This window comes from Lingula anatina, chromosome 8, assembly GCF_051362555.1.
Source record: "Lingula anatina isolate TDL-2025a chromosome 8, LinAna3.0, whole genome shotgun sequence".
Lineage (NCBI taxonomy): Eukaryota > Metazoa > Brachiopoda > Lingulata > Lingulida > Lingulidae > Lingula > Lingula anatina.
Genome location: NC_141774.1, coordinates 14,208,937 through 14,222,072, shown reverse-complemented (window position 1 = coordinate 14,222,072; position 13,136 = coordinate 14,208,937). Strand labels below are relative to the sequence as shown.

At 38.4% G+C, this 13,136-nt stretch overlaps 2 protein-coding genes across 7 annotated transcripts in view; both read right to left on the bottom strand.

Moving 5' to 3' along the window:
• Nucleotides 1-214: 214 nt before the first annotated feature.
• LOC106159891 (uncharacterized) lies at nucleotides 215-6,903 on the bottom strand. Of its 4 annotated transcripts, none has more exons than XM_013536333.2 (3): nucleotides 6,614-6,903; nucleotides 3,351-3,448; nucleotides 215-2,375 (listed from the first exon to the last, which is right to left on the bottom strand). In XM_013536333.2, exons 2-3 carry the CDS (start codon nucleotides 3,362-3,364, stop codon nucleotides 275-277), a joined length of 2,115 nt encoding a protein of 704 aa, XP_013391787.2. In that variant the 5' UTR covers nucleotides 3,365-3,448; nucleotides 6,614-6,903; the 3' UTR covers nucleotides 215-274. The 4 variants fall into 4 exon arrangements, with proteins under 4 accessions (XP_013391787.2, XP_013391788.2, XP_013391789.2 ...); XM_013536334.2 differs by lacking the exon at nucleotides 6,614-6,903 and adding an exon at nucleotides 6,381-6,538; XM_013536335.2 differs by lacking the exon at nucleotides 6,614-6,903 and adding an exon at nucleotides 6,313-6,362.
• A 2,874-nt stretch (nucleotides 6,904-9,777) lies between these two features.
• Nucleotides 9,778-13,136, bottom strand: part of LOC106179625 (zinc metalloproteinase nas-37) — a 37,106-nt gene continuing 33,747 nt past the window's right edge. For all 3 annotated transcript variants that reach the window (XM_087019199.1, XM_087019201.1, XM_087019200.1), the window contains 2 exons: nucleotides 12,672-12,797; nucleotides 9,778-12,161 (listed from right to left, as the gene is read on the bottom strand). In XM_087019199.1, coding sequence (XP_086875325.1) covers nucleotides 12,068-12,161; nucleotides 12,672-12,797 — 220 coding nt within the window. In that variant the 3' untranslated portion in view covers nucleotides 9,778-12,067. The remainder of the gene's footprint in view (nucleotides 12,162-12,671; nucleotides 12,798-13,136) is intronic.

Genomic DNA, 13,136 nt, shown 5'->3' with positions numbered 1-13,136 from the left:
TTGCATGTTAATAATTATCAAAAATATGTCTTAAATTATGTGTATTTATCAAATGTTTTTCTTCAACCGGAGAGCAGTTCAAGGAGTGCCATTAAAGACAACACATCAGCTGACACAAAACTCGCATGACAGTTTAAAGGGAGACGTTCTTCTTAATGCAAGCACAAATAAACGACATTCATGCTTCAAATCTTTTATCAAATTACGAGCAAAATAAGAGTAAAAATAAGATTTATTTTGAAAAATAATTTTTGCAGGTCAGCTTTGGTGACGCCTATAAAATTGTTTCCACACTCTTAAACATGGACAGCCAGATAAGCCTATCCCTGTCCTTGGACAACTTTAAAGGGTGTAGTAAATTGCATGACCTCGCCTTCAGCGCAGTCTCGAGACCTGTATGTGGATAATTGCTTTTTAATGAAATAACATCAGATCGGTCTAACTTCTCAGTGGTTAGGTCAACTAGCAATGGCGAAGCAATTTCAGCAAACAAACTCGGAATGTTAGCCCCCGTCAGCCATTTCAAAACTTCAATAAAACGTGTCTGGTATCGATTATTTGGAATGAATACAGTGTCTGCGTTATATACAGATACCAATCGTTTTCCTGACTGCGTCCAATTTTTCATGAGGGCCAGGTGGTCCCTCCATTCTCCAGGCAGAATATCGAGGATTTTCCGCAGCGCGGCGCCACCGTACGGGAATGGCCACCAATACCAACTGTCTGGCCACGTGACGTCAATATCGCTTGTTCCTATAGGTCCCAATATCCAGAGAACATCTCGACGATAGGACAAAAAAGATGAAAGGTTAAAGAAGGTATCATCACTTACAAAAAGAAACGGCGTGCGATTATTTCCAAATCCACTATAGGTTAAATGCTTAAGAAGGCATCGATGCAGAAACCTGCCACCATCTTGTTCCTCTTTTGTGCAGGGCAGAAAATGAACGCTTGGGTCCATAAACGGTTGCCTAGCGCCGTCCCCAGTAAATGATATCTCCTTGAAATGTCTACTGTACATTTGATACAGAGTTGTAAAGGCTTGCTTGTTGGGTACGTTATTGAAATGTACACACAACCTTACACTGTCCCAGGGTTTGGCCATCGCCCGCCTTTCGGCCCACCCTGGCACGTGGGTTCGCGGGAAGACATACCCGGCGGCCGTCAGCAACTCTAACCAGGTGTCTAATATTAACAGATCTTCCTTCAAAATGATTCCTTTCTCGAATAAATGTAGATACAGTTCTTTTAGTCTCGCATCAATTGAAGTCGATTTGCTGGACCACGTCTCTAAATGATTGACTACTTCGATTAGCGTTTTATCATAATTATGAGGGCTTTTCCTGGTTCTTCGGTTCGATGAGGTTCTTCTTTTGGTCCAGGGCGGGGAGACCGACATGCTACCGTTTATGTCCCACAGAAGTCTCTGAGTGATATAACCACGGATAATATCAGATATCGACTCTTCGCATGTGGTGGGTACGAGAAGTCCCCAAAATGCATCATACATATGCAACGTTGAATGCTGGCCGTAGGGCACAAATGTACCTTTTTGTACTTCCACGGGACCACGTATGGCTTTGTTGAATTTCAGTGGCGACTTCAGAGTTCCCTCCGTCTCATCGGCATACCCACCTGTGAGAAAATGGGAAAGTAACACGCTTGAATTGCGCAATGCGGTCGGTACCGGGGGAGCACTGCAGGCAGGACGCCTCGACATGTTACCTGGGAAACCACGAGGCCAGATATCACTTCTAGAGTAGAAATACGCCAAAGGGTTCCAAAAGTTCACTTCACCGGCTGGTATAACAAGAGGGAGCTCAACATTTTTGTCATCAAGAGGCGGGCCTGAGGTCAGCCATTCATATTCTATTCCACCATCGTCGTCGTAAATCATTGTCGCTCCACTGGTAATAGCAAACAAGTAGCCAATCGTTTTTCGTCTCACGTCGGACTTGAGAAGAGCGCTGTACTTCGTGGCACCATTTAAGTATATTATTCCATTTTGTTTATTAGGTAAAACTACATGCAAGTGATGACGGTCCTCCTGCTGTAATGCTAATGTATCAGACGAGGGTAAGGTATCTGAAACTACAACAGCGCACCAGGGAGTATGCAGTCTATCAGCCACCTGTTTAATGTGTTGAGCAGTGGCACGTTTTCCTGTATCCACAACGATCCATCTGTCACATGTATATTTTCTCGGAAATTCCATGATTGCTTCAAAGCTCCAGTTTAGGTCACCTCTCGACAGTTTGGTTTTTGGCAAAATGTTTTCCATGGAAGGCAGGCTGTTTTCCCAGTTCAAGGTTAGGTAGACCAAGGCAGTCACAAATGCCAAAAGGCCCATCGTCCTAATTTTGCTGACGCCTGTCCTAGAACAAAAATAATAGCACTCATGACTCGAGATTTAAGGCAGAATAAATCGAATGCACCTTCTCTGTTGTGTAATACAGTGTAACACCTCACTGGGTAATGAAGAAAAAAGTATAGGGACCATGTAAGCATTCAAATAAGTAGTTACAAACAAATTAATGAAATTAGCATTTATATTTATGCACTTATGTGGTAGTCTTTGGATATATAACTAATTCATGGAAAGAATGTACAGTAAATTAAAACATGTTTTTCTTAGCCGTCGTCAGATTTCACATGATAGTTTTTTGCTGAGAAATATCCGTTCTCTGAAACTAAACAAGTGCGTTTTAGACGAATAATTAGTGTATTTATATATAACTCGGCGAGTACTTTGACAAGCATGGTAAAATAGTAAAACAAAATGACGTTTTCACTGAATAAAATTAGTTTTTCTTTAATATGGATAATTGCTAACAAAAAAGAATACACGGATGTCCAATTTTTGTCTCGGTTTTTTTTACTATTATAGGTCAAAATATTAAGGATTGGTTCTCAATTACATGAAAATTATAAAGTTTTATCAAGGAGATAATATTCGGTAAATTTGAAGTCTACAAGCATAGCTTCAATCATTTTCCCAGCCTTTCTTGCTTTTCAACATTACCCATTGCCAATACCAGTTTTCCAAATATGATACGAAAACGTCAGAATAATATTTTATTGTGTAGGTAGTATGTAGCTGAAATGAAGGCCTGAATTAGATTTAAAAAATGACGAAAACATAGTTTAATATCAGTGTAGCAGAAAAGCTAGAGTATAAATAAATTGGAAGCCGTTCCTTTGTGACCTTTTATTTTGAGTCAGGGCCTTTTATGACAATTTCCAGTCTTAAAGCAAAAACAGATCTTCGCTGGGCTTGTGAATATATGACTACATAAATGTTATTTGCTTATACAACAGTACGTTAAAATATGGTTACGATCATGACTTACCTTCCTACCCTCATTGTTTCCTAGTGTCCTTGTATCCAGATATTCGTGTGTATACACTAAGCTTCACTTCAATATCACACCAATGCACTGCGATTGTGCTGGAATTAAAACACCAAAGTAACAGTAAAACAAGATAAGATAGAGGCAAACCCCTGTTTAAGGGTACATGTATATGTGAATCTGCATGGTTGAAGACAAGGCTCTCTCAAGATCCCATGTGGGGGAAAAAACTGTAGGACAAAAGGCATAACCCTCATTACTACATGAGTAGCTCTCGCGCTATTTCACTGTTGAGCAGTTCTCGTGTTCTTGCGTGAGCCACGTTTGAGCGTGACAGCAGTCGGTGCATACAAAGCCAGTGGACGGTTTAGTCAGTGTGTGTAAAGCCATTTGTGATGTTTTTGTCGGCTTCGGAAAGCGTGAAAAATCTTCAATGTACAGGTACAAGTACACGGGTATTACAAATACCTGTATATTGCTATTTTTTACGGCATAACGGGCATACAGATCGGATATCGAAGTTTACGGTGTTCACGGTGTTCAGGATAGGAATAAACTTTTTTCAGTTCATCCAAGTTGTTAAAGTTCATATATGGCACATACCTGTAAATAAAGCTCGACCCAACCACAACAACCTGAACGCGTGTAGGAGTGAATGCGGTTGTCTTGGGCCATTTGTCTGGCCACGTGACGTTGATATCCAATGTTGCTGCAGGTTTCAATATCCCATTATCCAGAGGTAAAACAGGAAGGTTAAAGAAGGTATCATCACTAACAAAAAGAAACGGCGTACCGTACGATTGCTTCCAAACCCACCACAGGTTAAATGCTCAAGAAGACACCGATGCAGAAACCTGCCGCAATACATCCATCAATTACTCAACTATGTTTAGATAATTGTCGGCTAGCGTGCGTTTCAAAAATAGAATCTCTGTGATATATGTAACTGAGCACGTGTGTGTGTAACAGAAATGGGACCGAGAATCGGGGGAAGAAGTTGGAAGTGCCGTGATTGAGATAGTAACTGTCACCTGTGTCCGTTTCCTCATAAGTAATTAACCTATTGTATCTGTAATAATACACATACGCATTTAACGAAATTTGATTTTTATAATAAAATCCATTGTTTTTTATAATAGCTATAATATATTCAGGCCATTAACATGGTGTTTGTAGCAAGTTGCATATCAGATGAAGTTCATTTAAAATGCAAATTGAGTTAAGCGATAAAAATGTAATAAAAATGAGAGAGAAGGAGAGAGACTACAAAAGCTAGAGGGATCGACAGATAGAGAGAGCTTTACTGTGGTAGAGACTTGAGGTTTAGCCCTAAAATTATGTAGCAGAAATCTATATCTGCCTGTCTCAGTTGACTTTTTGGTGAAAAAAAAAGAGCAAATTGAAGACCAACAAGCTGGTTATTACAAATCGTGCACCCATGCTGTCACTGTTGTGCTGTGACTTTTATACCTAACTGCTTACAGCAAAACATCTCTGTTCACGGCAATATGGATGCGAATGATCCAGCGATCAAAGCCGCGTACAGTATGAATTTATTATAGTGTTTTACTCAAACGTTTAGTTGAACGTTTAAGGTCACCCGAGGAACGTGTATAGACCGTATTTTTGTATCAGCCATATAGGCAACCGGTCTTCAAAGTAAGCTGTAAAATAGCTTTTATTTTCTCGGCAACTTATATTTGATTTGACACTGTGCTGCGATAGACAAATGTATAGCTGTTTATTTACGTAACTGAAAATGACGACAAGGCTAAAATGTCCGTTTTCGCACCTTTAACTGGCTTTAGCGCCCTCTGCCAAAGGAACGGGCCGCTGATAATAGAGAAGTGTCACAACACCACATTAAAATAAACATAGGTTGCTGATAAAATAAGGAAATAAAGACCATAGGTTGCTGATTAAAAAAAGAAATAAAGACCCTATGTTGCTGATAAAAAAAGCCCTTAGGATCTAGATAAAAAATTGTTTCTCTCACAGGTGGGAGCCGGTATTTGTAACTAAGGTGTGCCATTCAAGTTGATAAGAATCTATACAGCTACCTCAATTTATTTGCCGTGTTTTAAGCGCTGGAATTGAGTTAAGGTACGGGAGTTTATAGATAACACTGTTGTTCAAAGTCTGTCAATGACCAAATATAAAAAGAGGGTGCTCTGCGGCAATTTTTTTTTCACCTCCTGCCAATACAGTGAAAATACTGCATCTAGATGCAAAGGACTTTACGATCATAGCGTCGTCCTATATGAACTAATTGCTGAAAACGCTGCCACGCCAAGTTGACAGGGCTAGGTTATTTTCACGTGTTCTTTAACACATGATACCTCAATATAACTTGACCCGTCCACAATAACTTGAATGTGTGTCAGATTGAATGCAGTGTCGTCAGGCAAGAAATCCGTTATTCATTTTTGCTAAGACCATAACTGTATCAGCCTACAGTGAAACATCTCTTTTTACGGTTGATGCAAAGGATTTAACGACCGTAGACGCGTACTATATGAATTTATTGCTGAGAACTCTGTCCTCAGTTGCTGACGTGTATTTTAGTCAACCGTTTAGTTATACCTTTTTTTTGTCCTCCTGGGGATGTGTATTCGTGGATAAATTACAGTTTTGCATCAGCTACATGTACCAGCGTGGAAGACGAGGCCGCGTAGAAAATCATAGGACCTGACCAGGGAACTTAACAGTGCTGAAGATATTAATTTTACTGAAAAATGCAGAACTTAGCGATCATTTCCCTCGTGTTCTGACTGCAATTCTGCGGAATAATATTGTACCTACCATTTTTGCATACAGAGTGACAAAACTTATATTGAGAAAACTGGGTGAGAACTACTGGCTAATTACTATTAGCACTGCATAGCCATAATTTTTCCCAGGGTAGTATAATTAAACCACTGCGGTAATTCCCTTTTAATCACTGAAATATTAACCCAATTACCTTGTTCCGTTGACTGTCGTTAAGCGACCCTTTAATTCCCTGTAAGTTTGTCTATTGTAGACTCCTACCTCGCATTATGGAACGACTCCAGATTGCGGAACACAACCAGGAAACTCGTTTGTCCTTTTTACCCAGCATGCAGAGCGTAATCAATACCTGTTACCACGTAAGTTCATTTAAAACGTGAGCTACGTTGTATCAAACGCGCTATGCGGACGCAAGATACGACCTGATACAACTGGAGTGATAGCGTCTGAAAGTTTGAAGCTCCCAAAACTGATAAAAATATTAATGAACTTACGTTTATACAAGCACTTCCGTCTGCTCTCGACTGCATATGTTATTGTCAGTGTCCGATCTCGATTTCTAACATTTTCATACCATTACGTAGTTACATCGATGGCTGTGGACGTAAACAAGTCCCTCTTTCTATACAAGTGCAAGTATTGTAACTTGAAGTATTTGTCTCTTGCATTGTTTGTGTTCCTTGTTTTCCATGAATTGAAATCATTTTCAAAACCTCCACTTTCTACATGTAGAACAACAAGCAAAGTTGAAGTATTACAAGATCTCATAGAAACGGTTTTAAGATTCTGCTACGCTGCACATGGGTGATTGCTGTGCACTGTATAAACTGCCGCTAGAGAACGCTACGAGCGCTATCAGGCCTACGATACTTGTGTTTTAAAATAAATTTATTCTCACAAAATAACCCTTCATGTTGACGTTTTATAATCGGACTTTATGAGAGAAAAATGTCGTTACTGACCTTGTTCATGCACGATGAAGTTCAGCATACCGAAGAGAAAGCTGTACAATCCAAAGTTCAGAATAGCTACTCTTACACACACACACACACACACACATATATATATATATATATATATATATATATATATATATATATATATATATATATATATAATAAAGTAGGTTAACGTCTTAGACCCCATTCCCAGATATAAGATCAATCCAACTAGCTCGACCTAACTCCCTAGGGGTTCACGCTAAATAGCTGTCAGCCGAGCGGGCACAAAACTTAATTACCCCCATACAGCTTGTAGTAGGCGGGACGGACATTTAAGCCGGATTATCTGACAGTAATCTAGTGAGACTCCCCACGGGGATAGATCGATCTAAAATCTATGGGAATGCGCCCTTACGCATGTGATGTTTCACTTATGGCAGATGTAAAAGTAATTAGTCCAACAAACATACTGTATGAAGTTAAGATCTATATTAACTAAATCAGACATAACAGAATGGCGGTTCTAAATCACCCAGTAATGAACCCACATAAGACAAATAAATTTAGTGCACGCAACATAGAAAAAGACGAGCTATTGGTGCCAGAGATCTGCTGCAGAGATTTGATCGAGTGTCAGTGACATAATAAGGGATCTTTGCGTTTTAAGGCCTTCTTCCAAGTTCCAGTGCTAGATGTTTTATTAACCGTAGCATGGTCGGATTGATACCCCCGTCACACTTATTCGGAATCAGCAGGAATGGAGAAGAATGAGCATGAACGAAGAATTTTTAAAATTCGCACCACATTCGGGGAAAAATTTCAAATTGACCTTAATTATTGTAAGAGTGCCGTTGGAATACTCAGAATGCGCTTGAATTCGCCTGGAATGATGAGTGCATTTTCGACTGTGTAGCTCTCAAAAGAAGTTCGAATGTAGTTGGAAAACTAGGAATATTTCTGATGCTGTAAGAAGGCAGTAAGAATATTTAGAATATACTTTGAACCGCGCACTAGTGTAGTTCGATTGCTGGCAACATTAATATTTCAGCTCATCCGAGGCACATTCGAAACATTCTGGCGTGATATAAAACCCCCGTCACACTAGAGGCGGAATGATTAAGAATGGCGTCTGAAATACAATTATTTGTGCATTCCAGGATATTCGAAGAGCATTCTAAAAACATTATAAAAATTCCGAGTGCATTCCAAATATTTTTACCTATTCTTGTGGCCGGCTCGAATGTTTTTGTCATGTCAAAAACTTTCGAAGTGCATTGCAAGAGGAAATTTATCGCAATATCCCTACAGTTTTCCAACTACATTTGAGCTGCATTTGAGAGGTAATATACCTTGAATGTGCAAGAATCATTCCAGGCGGGTTCAATGTGCATTCTTAGTATTCCAGAGGCATTCTTACAAAGCCGTAATATTTTATGATAATTTGAAATTCCCTCCCGAATATGGTACGAATTTTTAAATTTAGTAATTCCGGCTTGATTCCTACTGATTTCGAAATGGTTTGACGGGGGCTTTAAGTCACTTGCCAGTTCGAATATTCCTCTAATGTGATTCCTCCTGCTGATTCCGAATAAGTGTGACGGGGGCTTCAGACTTTCAAGTTAACAATGACCGGCATCTAACTTTTTCTGTCGGAAGACGGACAGAAATGACGGCTGGATCAACAAAGATAATTTGGAAGACTGTCAGAAAATATCTCTGGATCCGCCCCTGATTAGGGTCCATTCCCATCAATCAACGTAGATCGATCCTACTCAGCAATGACTATCACTGAATGGAATTATTTTAACAGAATAACAAGCCTCCACCTGGCGTTTAAGAGAATAAAAACAGTTGGATCGGTGTAGCCTACGTAGACCGATAGCCTGAATGGGATCCCATTTTGCGTCTTATTTCTTTTCTGACTACATATTTATATAAATTAAACACTCCCTATAGAAATAAAAAAACGGGACGTAATGGGTAATGCCAACACGGGATTCAAACGACTGCGACTAGACAGGTGAGAAAAAAAAAAGAAAGAAAATAATTGTTGCTGTAGCACTGTTTCAACCATGTCGTCATTTATTCTGATTTAGGAAAAACTAACCAAGGGATATTATTAGATGAGACTGCAGATATAAGTCCATCATTGATCAAGGAAAACCATCCCCTCCCCTCCCCCCAACACACACATACACACCAGCAAGGATCCCAAACAGAACACAATGCAGTGCGTCAGGTGAGTGCTAGTGAATATCGCCCAGCAGACGATACAGTGCAGTCAGAGAGGTCAGGGTCAAATCAGCCAGTAGGGGGCGTTCTGCAGGACCTTTCCTATTGGTTCAGAAGGTATAAATTATTCCGTATTGTCCCGCAAAGACAACGAAGAGTTATGCTTTTAATTACGGATAAAGAAATATTGGCACATTTAATGTGGTTAACGGTCTTCCATATTTATAAACATAATTAACATTTGCAATTTTGGAAATGGTTTGAACGATACAGAGGGGCACCTTGCAGACTACTGAACTTTCTCTTGGACAGCGCTATCCAGCATTAATGAAACCGGGCAGATTAATCCACAGTTAAATCATAAAAATTCCAATTTTACTATTTCTAAATTTTAGTCAGTTTTTCTCTTTTTTTCATTTTATTTCTTCCATTTTCCTTTCTCTGTCTTTTTCTTTCAGGGTAAGCATTTCACAAAGACGTCGCAATTGAAGAAGAAACATTAAACAAAGTTGTTTATTCATCTCTCGCGTGGAATCTTATATACACTTTATAAATATTTACACTATCCAATTAAATAATAAAGAGAGAGACTTAATCAATAAATGCTTTGATCATTTCACATTTGCAAGTACTTACTGAGACATAAACTTGTCACTTAATTAAATAAAATAATTTGAGTACAATATAACATTAACAATAACATTTGAAATTTTCACATAGAATGTCATGGTTAACAACATTGTAACTTTTTAACAAAGCAGAATTTTTGGTGGAAGTTATTACTGTTTTTTTTTTCAGTTGGATTATATTACACTTATTGCACATATTCGCCTTTAACTTCAAAAGCTTCCGCTTTTCGTAATTCTGTAAGACATCAATTTCCTATAACAACAAAGGCATGACGCATGTAATGAAAGACCATAAACGTCATCAACCCGTCCTAACATCCGATAAAATTACTCTTAAATCCAAGCCCAGTACAAGCCAAGGTCTTCATTTTCAGCTCCCCATGTGCGCACGTGTATCGGGCTCTTGCCCTCAACGGCGTGCGTTCAAATTTGCCACGCCACTAACACGTTTGACCTCATGAACCTTGGTGATGAAAGCATCATTTGCAGTTGGCCCTGCAAACTTGAACCAAAACGCTGCTTGATGTCATAGCCTTATAAGCGTATGATTATGGGGGTCTGAATATAAAGAAAATGGTTAACATCGGAATTGAAACTCGGACTAAGATACGTATAGTCTGTATAATCGGTATAAACAATCTGATGTTTTTTCTCACAAACGAAGACAATGCAAACTTAACTCCAAAAACGTATTTCTATGTGGAATACATTATTAAGAAGTTGCCCATCTGCAAATTTATTTTGTTCACCAGGAAACTTTTACCCCGCACTCCTTTTTTCATGTCTTGCAAACTTAAATGATGAAATCGCCCCTTGTATAGGCCTCAATAAAAACAAACGTGATCTTCATACACGAGCTTTAAATAACTTACAATAAAAAAATTCCTGATTCACCTTCATTTCTTTTAATGCACAAATACAACGTCTTTTAACCACACATTTTAATTCATATAAATAACGCATGATATTAAATAATCAGGAGAACGCACTTTTCTATTTCACTTAAAACTTATCTGGATGATAATCCCTTTAAGATTGCCAGTCAATGATTCAAAAATACGTCTGCCCGACACGTTGACACAGTTCTGCCATTAATGATATGTGTAATTTTCCGTGATTAAACAAGTCCAATACTTTTTAATTTTGAGTCACACGGGTATGTAGGATAATTAGGACGTCATGTTGCTGTTGTGATGTCATCATGACGTAAACATGACGTAATGTAGCTACAAGTTAATCCCGCATATCAGATTCCCTAACAGCTTATGCGTTTCACATACCTTATAATTTATTTTAGGACTGATTTTTAACAAATCGCACGCCCCGAGACACATCTCTAACTTACCCAGATATGATTTAGAATAGTACTCTTAGGACATTATTCAATTGTACTCTTTACTTATGAAAGCTTGTACATTTTTTAGAACAACGCGACCCAACCGCGCTTGGAAATAGCCAACCAGAATAGAGAACGTTCGGTGGGCGAGGTGTGTGTCCAGATTCTTGGAAATGTGACACAACAAAATCACAGTGATTCTGGCGCTAATACTTAAATATTCAAAAGATACATGAGTCAAATTAATGAACAACCGCTCCCTTTGTCCTCTGGAGGATTGCGGCTAACATGTTAGACTCTTATCTTGGTGAAGAAGTGCTGTTCTTGGAGTGGTCAACTCTGCTCTTATGAACAACGGTACACCTAAGTATGTGTAATCATTATGAAGAACACACAGGATGTGAACTTTGAACTTCCAAAGGTTCAAAACTGTTCACTTCCGTTATTCAAATGTCTTTGCCTTGTCCATCTCTTGCCCCTATTTCCTCTGCCATTTACGGATAAGACTTCCTCGGAAAATGACGCCATGCACATGGCCGTGCGGTGTCGCATCGTGGCATGATTTGTCACTTATATTGACATTTCTCTTCTTTTCTTCTTAAGAAATTCTAACGGTTAAATCCTCGGACACATTGTCACTTCAGGTTGGACGAGCATAGTGTCACCTGATTTTCTTATCTCATTGCCCGGGGATAATAAATAATGAGCATCAACTAGATAGGGTGCCAAGGCTTCCACCCCTAATGCTTCCTCTACGGAGAAAACAACGTACTACGCTGTGATTGGTAACGGTGACATCTATTGCTCCGCCTACTTCCACGGAGAACACACGGAACCGATCTGTGATTGACCAGGGCAACACTGTTGCTCTGCCTGCGGACACACCTTCTTCTGGGTGGTATAGCTGGGAAATAATAAAGAATAACTGTTATTATTGTGAGTCCAAAATGATTTGTTTTTCATAGTGAGTTTAAAATAACAATACTGAAACAATTTCAATCTTCTAAAAACAAAAAGGAATATTAAATAAATATACATTGTATACATTGCAAACTTTCAAAGTTATTTGCCATTTACAGTTCCATGATTTAATGGAAAAAGTGGCAATTAAAAACTTTTTGATGTTAATCAGTGACAGGAAACAACACAGACTATGTATCATCATAATTTTATGAACAATTTAAATGCAGTAGAAGTACAGTAGTAAAAAAGTAATAATTATTTTTGGTTCTTATATATTTCCGCAATCAACCAATAATACGACATCCTTGCATTAAAAACAAAAGAAAATAATAATACTAATAATAAAATGAAAAATAAAATTAAAAAAAAAACTTTTAGGCATATGACATTGGAACTATAATCATAATTTTCATGAAACATTGTATGATAATTTTGGTCTTTTGATACTTACCCTACACACATGTTAGTCCTACCGAAGTAATGGGTCCCTGGACAAGGATAGTAAGTGGGAGCTTTTACAGAGCAATAACATGGTCTGTTACTACAGGCTCGCCTCTCCGTCTGACTGTGTTGTCCACTGGAAAGATTATATGATGAAAAGTTAACCAAACAATCACATTAGTGTTTTCACTGCTTATATTATTTCATCTGATACAATGTCAGCTTTATTTAAAAAAAGAAATATAATTCAATCGACTTAAATGAAATTGAACGATAAACATTTCTTAATGCTATTTAAGAAATATGAGTGTACATGTACATCTACATGTATACTGTCGTATAATTTTGAATTGCATTATACATTCCAAAGCCGTTATACAGACCGTTTTAGGTAGCATTTTTTAAATATTGCACTCAAATGCTACCATAAATTCAGTGATGCAAAACATTCTGCTGTAAATGTATTAACCAGTTT